Source organism: Grampus griseus (genome assembly GCF_964374135.1).
Source record: "Grampus griseus genome assembly, chromosome: 10".
Lineage (NCBI taxonomy): Eukaryota > Metazoa > Chordata > Mammalia > Artiodactyla > Delphinidae > Grampus > Grampus griseus.
In genome coordinates this window covers 37,799,609-37,812,212 of record NC_139004.1, presented here as the reverse complement: position 1 = coordinate 37,812,212, position 12,604 = coordinate 37,799,609, and the positions used below count along the sequence as shown (strand labels likewise).

At 37.1% G+C, this 12,604-nt stretch overlaps 1 protein-coding gene across 4 annotated transcripts in view; it reads right to left on the bottom strand.

Annotated features, from left to right (window-relative positions):
* The window catches only part of SRPK1 (SRSF protein kinase 1), an 81,315-nt gene that overhangs the window by 22,675 nt on the left and 46,036 nt on the right, over positions 1 to 12,604 (bottom strand). For all 4 annotated transcript variants that reach the window (XM_082663268.1, XM_082663267.1, XM_082663269.1 and 1 more), the window contains exons 6-9: positions 12,467 to 12,554; positions 2,637 to 2,743; positions 1,494 to 1,659; positions 124 to 149 (exon numbers count right to left, since the gene is read on the bottom strand). In XM_082663268.1, the coding sequence (XP_082519394.1) occupies positions 124 to 149; positions 1,494 to 1,659; positions 2,637 to 2,743; positions 12,467 to 12,554 (387 nt within the window). The remainder of the gene's footprint in view (positions 1 to 123; positions 150 to 1,493; positions 1,660 to 2,636; positions 2,744 to 12,466; positions 12,555 to 12,604) is intronic.

Here is a 12,604-nt window from a genome sequence, read left to right as displayed (position 1 = left end):
AGAAGTGCAGGAATATATTTTTTTTCTGGTTTCCAAACTCTAAATAAACTGTGATCCATAACAGAAGAATCCCTGCCCATTGCCCATAGATCAGAATTAAATATAGAAACACCTTATACTTACTGGTTTAGGCTGGGGTGCAGTACTGACTGAAAAGAAAAGAAAACCAAGTAAGAATCCTTGCATTCAGCAGGCAATATAAACTAAGACACCCTACCAGAATGAAAAGTCTTTCTTGTACAGTTTATATTGTAGAGAGAACTACTGTTTTTAAGCAATTTTGGTAGAAGCAACATTATTTTTTTAAAAAGAACAAACAATGCATACAAAAGTCAACAAACTTAAAATAAATTTTAATAAATTCTTCTCCAGATAGCATCAATATATGCAAAGAACCAAGTCCTCCTTTCTGATTTACATCATTAATGCTGCTAAAAACTCATTCCCATGTACTGCTTAAAACAGAAAAGGATAGGCAACAACCCTCTCATCCCCACCCAGGACTAATTCTTCCCTGTGACACTTGTCAGTTTTAAAAGGAGAGTGGCATCAAAAGCTACAGTAATTTATTACATAGCATGTTATGGATATTAGTTTAGCTTAGGTGGGAGGTAGAATCTTCAGTCTTCCTTAAAAAAAAAAAAAATTTTTTTTTTAAATTGTGGTAAGAAACTTGTAATATACAATTTCCCTCTTAACCATCCTTAAGCATACAGTTCAGTAGTGTTAATTTCACACAGTGTAACATTTCTAGAACTTTTTCATTGTGCAAAAATGAAACTATGCCCATTGAACAACTGCCCCTTGCCCCCTTTGTAGGTCTTCTTTTTCAAAGGAAGTCTCTGGATAATTGATATTTCAACTTGAGGATCAAGAGAGTTCCTCAAATATAATTAAACTACTAAAATTAAAATCTGTACCACAAATGGAAAAAAATCATCATAATCATAGTAGCCACCATTTATTTAACGCATAATACTGTGTGGCATACTACTAACTGCTTTAACATGAAATTTAATCCGAGTAACTCCTGCATGAGAAAAAAGAAGTCAAGTCATGTGCCCAAGGTCATTAAATGAATGAAGCAAGGAGTCAAAATAGGTATGTCCACTCCAGTGCTTAAACCCAAGCTCTTACTAGCAATGTTATCTTGCCCCTGCACAGGGATCACTGATTCACATAGGTGAGCATGTATGAACATCAAAAAAGACCATCTAATCACAAGAGAAAACATTTTAACAACAACATGAATCAGCTTTTACAATACACAACATATCTGGACCTAAAAGGCACAGTCTTCTTCTCCTATGGGAATAATACTGAGTATAAAAAGTCCTTTGAAGGCTGGAACTACTTCTTATGTAAGTACTTATTGTATCTTACTGTTAAATGAATTAGTGGTGCTTTACTTTTACTTAACTGTCAGGTAATAGAATAAAAACAAGAACTTCTCTTAACTTCTAATGAAAGTGAAGTCCCCAAAGAAAATATACCTGCAGATCCAGAAGGTGGAGGAGCTCCAGATCGCTGCCATTCTGTTGCTTCTGCAGCCAGCCTCCGGATGTACTGTTCATTCACTGACAACAAGATGTTTTCTGGTTTAATGTCAGTGTGGATGATACGGCACTTGGTGTGTAAATAATCCAGACCCTGTAACACCTGAATGGGAATAGAGCAGTAGACTTGCAAACACAAAATACAAGTCTTTCTGGAGAAGGAAAAAATCACAATGCAACATTTTGAAAAAATAAAAATGATATGGTAGTTTTCTACAAAGAAAGCATTTTTTTTAAAGCACAACAAACTTCCCCAGAAAGATTAATTGTAAACTATGAACAAAGGCAAGAGTTTATTTACAATAAAAAGTTCTTCCAAGTTTTACAAAGCTAATTCTATTTGGAGATATTTATTGATACATTACAGAGACGAAGAATAAACAGTTGACATTGTCCTTTAACTACTGAAATGTAGGTCATGAAAGAGATTTAGGTATCTTTAAATTCAAATTTCCTTGTTGATGAAGAACTGAGGTCTCTTGCTTTCCAGTTTGGAGCTCTGTCCAACAAAACACATTATCTAAACAAACTGTTTGCCCTCTGAAGTATTACCACTTTCCTGATGACAAACTTCTTCACTATATATTGAAAGCTGTTTAGAATATGAGAAAATGCTCATGAATAATGTTATATAAAGAGACGGTAATAATCTGACAATTTTCTATTAATATATAATCAATTTTTGCAACCAGAACTTCTAGATAAGGGCTCCAAATTTCTAAAATCAGGCATTACACTCAGCTCCCCATCTAGTAATTATTACAGAAGATGAACCTGGGGGAAAATGATTACACTAAAACATTTAAAAACAGAATAAACACAATAAATAGGGGCTGAATAAATAATTTCAGCAATTAAAAAAACCTAGCTTTAAAAATAAAAATTCTATTGGAAATAGGAAACTCCTGACACTTTAAGAATCTAAAAAAATTACCACATACAAACTATTATGTATAAAATAAATAAGCTACAAGGATATACTGCACAACACAAGGAATATAAGCCAATATTTTATAATAACTATAAATGGAGTATAACCTTAAAAAAAACCCACCACATAGAAAATATTAAGATACATACTTGCTGAATAATTTTTTTGACACAAGGCAAAGGAAGCCCTTGATAATTGGACTTGATGATCCACTTGAGCAGATGATGCCCCAAAACTTCAAACACCATGCAGATATCTAGGAGTTTGTTAAGGAGGAAAAGGGTGACAGAAGAGAAGAAAGGGGGCAAGACAAGCTGTGTTCCACCTCAATGAAATTATTATTGTATTCTTTCAGTATAAAGAATTATAGAGCTTGACTAAAAAAGAAAATGTAGCTGTCAATATTCTGACATTCTAAAGGTTAATTAATGCTTTAGTCACAGAAAATACCCAAAATATGGAAAACTCTGGGGTGCTGGTTTATTAATAAAACTATGCACATTAAAACACTCAGTGATAAAAATAAAAGTGAAACATATACATAAAGTTAGTGAAAGCACTAGGCTTACGGTGTTGATTAGTCTCTTCCCTGATGTCGAAACTAACGTCCAGGGTAACAACGCCTACTCTCATAGTATCAAAGCAAGGAAAAATAAATTTGGCTTTAGCGAAAGAAGACAATGTACCAAAACGAGATAAAAAATGTAAATGTCAACATTTAAAAAAAATAGGAAACTGACTTGCTTTATGCTCTTTACTTTACAACACTAATCTTGATTCTACTGCCACCATGTGTTCTCTTATGTATGAACACCCTAATCACGCCTCATAACAGGAATACTCTTTGGGCATGGTAGTGCCAGGGCTAGGGCACTGCAGGGATTTTAGTCTGAAGATGTTGGTATTTTCGACCTCTAGAAGCTTCTACATAAATTGGAAAGTCAAGACATACATATGTAATAATGATCTAGTGCTCAGACTTTTGTTTTTTTGTTTTTGTTTTTGTTTTGCGGTACGCAGGCCTCTCACTGCTGTGGCCTCTCCTGTTGCGGAGCACAGGTTCCAGACGCGCAGGCTCAGCGGCCATGGCTCACGGGCCCAGCCGCTCTGCGGCATGTGGGATCTTCCCGGACCGGGGCATGAACCCCTGTCCCCTGCATCGGCAGGCGGACTCTCAACCACTGTGCCACCAGGGAAGCCCCAGACTTTTGTTTTCAATAAGATTCTCCGCTAAAGGAAAACCTGTACTCCTTAAAGAAATGGCCAAATCCAGGGAAAACCTGGAATACCTTGCTGTGCCAACAGTAAGGGAACACATCAGGAGGAAACAGCAACCAGCTTGAAGAAGCCACTGGCTGGTTAAGAATCCGCCTGCCAATACAGGGGACATGGGTTCGAGCCCTGGTCCGGAAAGATTCCACATGCCACAGAGCATCTGGGCCCGTGCACCACAACTACTAAGCCTGTGCTCCTAGAGCCCGTGCTCCACAACAAGAGAAGCCACCGCACCTCAACGAAGAGTAGCCCCCGCTTGCCGCAACTAGAGAAAGCCTGTGCACAGCAACGAAGACCCAACGCAACCAATAAATAAATAAAATAAATCTATTTTTTAAAAAAAGAAGCCACTGGCCAAAGTTGACATTTTAAAGAGTGAAGTTATGAATTAGCTTATAAATTAAAAACGGAATGAACCCAAATGGGATACTAAAGTAAGTGTGTGTTCGGGGGAGGAAAATGTCTTCTTCAGAGAAAAAGTCAACTAATAAATATATAAAGTATGACAGAAATAAAAAATTACCATTTTATCATCATTATAGTAATAACTGAACTGATTCAGATAAGAACCAATGAATACTAAAACTACTAAGTGAAGATTGCTAGGGGAAAAAGAATTCTCACAGTGTCACACTATCACCCCATAGGTTGCTTATTAATTATAAAAGGAAAAAGATACTTTTAAACAGGGAAATCGAGCAGACACTGCCTTAACCATGTAATCAAACATATCATCACCAATGATAAGCACAAATTCACATTATGTGCCCTCTGATGTGATACACTGAGAAAAATAAAACATCATCCATGTAGTATACTTGACAAAAATGATTAATGAACTCAATCATGAGGAAATAATCAGACAAATCCAAATTAAGGAACAATACAACTGGCCTGGATTCTCTGGCCGGTGTGGGGTGGGGGTGGGTGGGGGGTGAGTGAATGCCATGAAAGGAACCGTTCTTAATTAAAGAAGATTAAAAACGGGACATGACTACCTCAGAAAATACAAATCAAAATTACAGGATGATACTATTTCAAACTCAACAGAATAACTAAAATAAAAAGACTAACATGACCAAATGCAGATGAGCATATGGAGCAATTAGAACTCCCATATTATGCTAACAGAAGTATAAAATGGTACAACTACTTTGGAAAACTGGTTGGTAATTTCTTAGAGTTAAACATACATCTAGGAACTTCTGCTGCAGTCAAGATGGAGTAACAGGGACTGGCTTAACCCTCTTGCTTTAAGCGACAACAACAAAATCAGACAAAATACATAAAACAACAGATTTAAAGACCCTGGACAAAGAAGATCTCCCTGAGAGATCACTGTCTTCTTACTGTCTTGAGACTCTCCAAGCAAACCCCTTGAGTTAAACAGACGGAGCTGAGAGTCCTGGGAGATCAAGGCAGCAGCTATGGTTCACAGAACAATACTAGCGAGGAGAGAGCTGCAGAGAAAGAGTACCCTGGAGATCTAAAAAGGGATCCCCCTCAAGTATTCAGTAGAGTAGTAATCAGCATAGGTATATGAGGAAACTACTAGAGGGGAAAAAAATCAACTGAAAGGATTAGAGGGAATAGTGCCCAGCATTCTCACAGAGCTCCAACAGTATCTGCTCTCATCAAAAGGGCTAGAAAAATTCAGTTATAGTCATAGGCCAGAAATAAATCCACACATATATGGTCAATTAATTTATAACAAAGGAGCCAAGAACTTACAATGGGGACAGTAATTTCAATAAATCATGGGGGTACATGACTCTTTTTGAATTATGGTTTTCTCAGGGTATATGCCCAGTAGTGGGATTGCTGGGTCATATGGTAGTTCTATTTGTAGTTTTTTAAGGAACCTCCATACTGTTCTCCATAGTGGCTGTACCAATTCACATTCCCACCAGCAGTGCAAGAGTGTTCCCTTTTCTCCACACCCTCTCCAGCATTTATTGTTTCTAGATTTTTTGATGATGGCCATTCTGACTGGTGTGAGATGATATCTCACTGTAGTTTTGATTTGCATTTCTCTAATGATTAATGATGTTGAGCATTCTTTCATGTGTTTGTTGGCAGTCTGTGTATCTTCTTTGGAGAAATATCTATTTAGGGCTTCTGTCCATTTTTGGATTGGGCTGTGAAAACCATAATTCAAAAAGAGTCATGTACCAAAATGTTCATTGCAGCTCTATTTACAATAGCCCGGAGATGGAAACAACCTAAGTGTCCATCATCGGATGAATGGATAAAGAAGATGTGGCACATATATACAATGGAATATTACTCAGCCATAAAAAGAAACGAAATTGAGCCATTTGTAATGAGGTGGATGGACCTAGAGTCTGTCATACAGAGTGAAGTAAGTCAGAAAGAGAAAGACAAATACCGTATGCTAACACATATATATGGAATTTAAGAAAAAAAAAATGTCATGAAGAACCTAGGGGTAAAACAGGAATAAAGACACAGACCTACTAGACAATGGACTTGAGTACATAGGGAGGGGGAAGGGTAAGCTGTGACAAAGCGAGAGAGTGGCATGGACATATATACACTACCAAACGTAAAATAGATAGCTAGTGGGAAGCAGCCGCATAGCACAGGGAGATCAGCTCGGTGCTTTGTGACCACCTAGAGGGGTGGGATAGGGAGGGTGGGAGGGACGGAGACGCAAGAGGGAAGAGATATGGGAACATATGTATATGTATAACTGATTCACTTTGTTATAAAGCAGAAACTAACACACCATTGTAAAGCAATTATACTCCAATAAAGATGTAAATAAAAATAATAATAAATCATGGGGGGAAACCTGAACAGCTACATGCAAAAGAATGAAACTGGACCATTATCTTACACTAGACCCCAGAATCAACTCAAAATGGATTAAAGACTTGAACATAAGACCTGACACCATAAAACTCCTAGAAGAAAACACAGGTTGTAAGCTCCTTGACATTGGTCTTGGCAATATTTTGGATCTGACACCAAAAACAAAGTCAACAAAAGCAAAAATGAAGAAGTGGACTACATCAAACTAAAAATCTTCTGCAGAGCAAAGGAAACAAAATGAAAATGAAAAGGCAACCTATGGAATGGGAAAAAATATTTGCAAATCAAAGATCTGATAAGGGGTTAATATCAAAAATATATAAAGAACACATATAACTCAATAGGGGAAAAAAAACAAATCTGATTAAAAAATGAACCAAGAATCTGAACACATATTTTTCCAGACAAGACATACAGATGGCCAACAGGTACATGAAAAAGTGTTCAACATCACTAATCACCAGGGAAATGCAAATCAAAACCACAATGAGATACCACCTCACAGCTGTTAGAATGGCTATTATAAAAAAGACAAGCGATAACAAGTGTTGGTGAGGATGTGGAGAAAAAGGAGCCCTTGTGCACTGTTGGGGGGAATGTAAACTGGTACAGCCACTATGGAAAACAGTACGGAGGTTCCTCAAAAAAACTAAAAAGAGAATTACCATACATTCCAGCAATTCCACTTTTGGGTATTTATCCGAAGAAAACAAAATCACTAACTTAAAAAGATGTGCATCCCCATGTTCACTGCAGCATTATTTACAATAGCCAAGACATGGAAGCAACCCTAGTGTCCACTGATGGATGAATGGATAAAGAAAATATGGTCTACATACACAATGGAATATTATTTAGCCATATGAGGAAGGAAATCTTGCCATTTGTGATAACATGGATGGACCTTGAGGATGTTATGCTAAGTGAAATAAAACAGAAAGACAAATACTATATGATCTCACTTATATGTGGAATCTAAAAACAAAACAAAACAACAAACTCATAGATACAGAAAACAGACTAGTGGTTGCCAAAGGTGGGGGGTGGGGGAAATGAGTGACGGTGGTCAAAAGGTACAAACTTCCAGTCATAAGATGAATAAGTCTGGGACTTCTCTGGGGGCACAGTGGTTAAGAATCCGCCTGCCAATGCAGGGGACACGGGTTCGAGCCCTGATCCAGGAAGATCCCACATGCTGCGGAGCAACTAAGCCCGTGCGCCACAACTACTGAGCCTGTGCTCTGGAGCCCGTGAGCCACAACTACTGAGCCCACACGCCACAACTACTGAAGCCCGTGCGCCTAAAGCCCGTGCTCCCCAGTAAGAGAAGCCACCGCAAGGAGAAGCCCGTGCACCACAACAAAGAGTAGCCCCACCTCGCCACAACTAGAGAAAGCCCGCGCGTAGCAACAAAGACCCAACACAGCCAAGAAAAAATAAATAAATGAACTTATTTAAAAAAAAAAAAAAAGATGAGTAAGTCCTGGGTGTGTAATGTACAGCATGGTGACTATTGTTAATAATACTATATTGTGTATTTGAGAGTTGCTAAGACAGTAAATCTTAAAGTTCTCATCACAAGAAAAAAACTGTAAGTATGTGGTGATGGATGTTAACTAAACTTACTATGGTAATCATTTTGCAATGTACACAGCTATCAAATCATTATGTTGTACACCCAAAACTAATACAATGTTATATGTCAATTATATCTCAATTAAGAAAAAAAACTAGAAAAATTCATAGTCCTGGGGCATTGGGTAGATTATTCAGAAGACCTTGCCTCAGTAGAAGGAATGATTAGCCCTAGACTGAACACTGCTCTGGAGCCATCTAACAAATGATAAAAGTAAAATCTGAAAAGGGTCAAACTGCTTCCAAGTAACAACTGCATCCCAGAACAAAGCTCAAGATTTATAGCTATACAACATATCCAGCAGCCAACAAGGTAAAACTCAGTGTCTCAATCAAAGACTACCAGGCAACAAAGGTGAAGGAAAATGTATCTGAAAATTAGATACAGTAATAAATCAATCATTTGAAATTGACCCAGAACTGACCCAGACGTCAGAATTAGCAGACAAGGAAATTAAACAGTTATAGCAGTATTCCATATGTTGAAAAGAGATACAGAAGATATATATAGAAAAAAAGAGATGCAAAGATGATGTGGTGTATATATATTAATGGAATGTGACTCAGCCATAAAAAAGAATGAAACCTCGCCATTTGTGACATGGATGGTTGAGATGAGTGAGACAGAGAAAGACAAAACTGTACGATTTCACTTAATAATGTGGAATATAAAAGACAAAACAAATGAACAAACATAACAGAAAGATACAGAGAACAAACAGGTGGTTGCCAGAGGGGAGAAAGGTGGGAGGAGGAAAGAAATAGGTGAGAGAGATTAAGTAGTACAAAACTCCAGTTGCAAAATAGGTGAGTCATGGGTGTGAAATGTACAGTGTGGGGAATATAGTCATTAACTATGTAATATCTTTGTATAGTAATATAAACTAAGTAGACTTATCACAGTGATCATTTTGAAATGTACAGAAATATCAAATCACCACATCGTGCACCAGAACTAACGTAGTGTTATAGGTCAATTATACTTCAAAAATAAATAAACAAACTCAAAAGAAAAAGATCAAATCTGTGGTTACCAGAGGTGGTGGTTAGGGGAGGGGAAACTGGATGAAGGCAGTCAAAAGGTATAAATTTCCAGTTATAAGTACTAGGGATATAATGTACAATACAATAAATATAATTAACAATGCTATACGTTATATATGTAAGTTATTGGGAGTAAAGTCTAAGAGTTCTCACCACAAAGAAAAATATATTTTTTTCTATTTAATTTTGTTATTTTATGAGATGAATTATTGTGTGATAATCATTTAATGATGTAAGTAAGTTAATTCATTATGCTGTATTCCTTATACACTGCTGTATGTCAATTGTACCTCAATAAGACTGGAAGAAAAAAAAAGAGAACCCAAATTGAACTTCTGAGATGAAAAGCAGAAAAATACCCTGGATGGGATAAATGGCAGATTAAGCACTGCAGAATGAGATTAGTGAACTCAAAGGTATAGCAATAGAAACTATCCAAAATCAAATACACAAAGAAAAAATAATACAAATGAACAAATAAACCCACCCACCCACAAAAGTAAGGGGCAACTTCAAGTGACCCAAAAAAAGGAAGCGGGGGAAAGGAATGAAGGTATTTGCTCTTTGCAATGGATCAAGAAATCATAAAAGTGATGGCGATAATTAACCCAGTAGCAAAGTGTATACCTAGTGCCTCGATTGTGTTCCCCATTTCCCACTCATAGGAATTAGGGCTTTTTAAAGAAATGGTTGACCCCAGGTTTGGGACAGGAAATGCACAAAATGAGCCTGGAACATTCTGATGTGCCAAATCATAAAGGAACTGTCAAAAACCTTGTGGCTCCTGACTGAAATTAAGAATAAAAAAACTAAAAGAAAAAAAAAGTATGAGACATTTGGAGAGACTGAAACACTGACTAGAAAAAAGGACTTAAGAAACTGATCCCCAATTTTTTAGGAATAATAACTGTGTTGGGGTTACATTTTCAACTTTTTAGGAATAATAACTGTGTTGGGGTTATATTTTAAGTCTTTGTCTTTTGGAGATACATTCTAAAATAATTACGGATGAAAAAATATCTTTAAGATTGGTCACAAAATTATCAGGAGATACAGACAAAACAAGACTGATTATGAGTTGATAACTTCTGAAATGGGTAATGGATCTATGAGGATTCATCAAACTATTCTACTTCTGTATATATGAAATATATCAAAATAAGGTATTTTAGAATGCAGATTGATTAAACAAACAAATCAGAACACAGAATTGTTTAAGTTATTTTCACGTTCCTAGCTTTAATATTAACTTTCATTTGTTGAGATTACAATTTGACAACAATGTTATTTTAATTTGTAAGCAGTGATATAAAAATGACCAGACATTCAGTAGCTTAAAAAACAAGAAGAGGGCTTCCCTGGTGGCGCAGTGGTTGAGAGTCCGCCTGCCGATGCAGGGGACACGGGTTCGTGCCCCGGTCCGGGAGGATCCCACATGTCGCGGAGCGGCTGGGCCCGTGAGCCATGGCCGTTGAGCCTGCACGTCGGAGCCTGTGCTCCGCAATGGGAGAGGCCACAACAGTGAGAGGCCCGCGTACCGCAAAAAAAACAAAAAAGAAAGAAAAAAAAAAGCCTTCTTGCTTACGGTCAAATAAAGGTACTCAGCATTACTGAGGAGACTATTTTAGAATATTTCTACAGTTTTACTATAATATTACCAAATTAATAGGAAAATGTGGCACAGTGAGAAACATTACAAGATCAAGAAATAGGGAAACAGAACCTAATGGCCATCATGACATCCTGTATGGTTTTATTTCATGGTTAGCCTTCCTCTTAATTCTTTGAAAACATGCATACCACACACACACACAGAGTAAGCCATCTATGAAATGACCACAATAGACGTAAAATGATGATTCACATGGAATGCTTCTTGTACCAGTTTCCTTAGAGATTTGGGGAAGGGGGGGATTTGATTTATATTTCTCCAAGGAAGTAAGTAACTGAAAACTAACTTCAGAATGATAGATAAAATCTTTATGTTATCACCTGTTCTCTCTCCTTTCTCATACTCTCTCCTTGCTTCTCTGTTCAAATCTCTAACCATATAGTCCACATGATTAGAGATGGGCCCTATGTAGCCCATCTCCTTAAAAAAGGATCATCACTGGCAATTAAAAATGTGTGCTAAGAGAAGCTAAACATGCAGGGAAAGTAGAATGATATATGCAATGTCTTTCCTTATACATTTTAAAATAGTTTATAAACAGGTTTCAGACTCTCCAATCCAAGTGAGATTCTTCTTCATCTTTCATTCTGAAAAATGTGATAGGCCTTTACAAGCATAGCTGTTGCAACAACCTTTCAATTGTTTCCGTGCATGTCACTCTGATATTAACCTGTGGGGAAAAGAATAGCTAACATTCCTTCCAACTTTAAAATTCTAAAATTCCGGATCAAAACATAAAACAAGTCAGTTTTTCCACTATGACAGAATGTGAACAAGTATACCTGTTTAGATTTTAAGCATACATGTACAGCCTCTTAAATACTGAGATAAAATGCATTAAATTCTTGTTTACCCAGTATTTCTTTCTTTCTTTTAAATTTTAATTAATTAATTTATTTATTTTTGGCTGCACTGGATCTTCATTGCTGTGCGTGGGCTTTCTCTAGTTGCGGTGAGGTGCAGGGGCTTCTCACTGCGGTGGCTTCTCTTGTTGTGGAGCACGGGCCCTAGAGCGCACGGGCTTCAGCAGTTGCAGCTCGCGGGCTCTAGAGCATGGGCTCAGTAGTTGTGGAGCACAGGCTTAGTTGCTCTGCGGATCTTCCTGGACCAGGGATCGAACCCATGTCCCCTACATTGGCAGGCAGATTCTTAACCACTGGACCACCAGGGAAGTCCTTTATCCAGTATTTCTCATTAACTTCATTAAAATTTCTGCGCTAATTGATAAAAATCATAGAAACTACTTACTAGTACAAGGTTCTTTTCTTAAAAAGTTTCTTTGGGGTTTGGTTTTAATTTGCCTGAAAAAAGGAAAAAAGTGTAAAGCCAATAGCCTAAAAAATCACAACATACGAAGAGAGACCTGATTCATATCTGTGTTCAAAAGTTGACAATAAAGTAATTTGATTATAGTTTGTTTTGAGAGAAGAGACCAATGCTACCTGTACAAATCTTGTTCCTTTCTTTGGGATAAAGTTATTTCATGATTTGTTTTCAAATAGGTTTTAAAAAGGATACGTGTTCCATTAACTCCTGATATTTTAAAGTCATCTAGTAGTTGAACAACCATTTCTCTATTTGGATCATTAGGATCTGAATTGCGAACCTATAATAGGGAAGAAACAATGCTTAGCAAAAGGGAAACCATAGAAATAA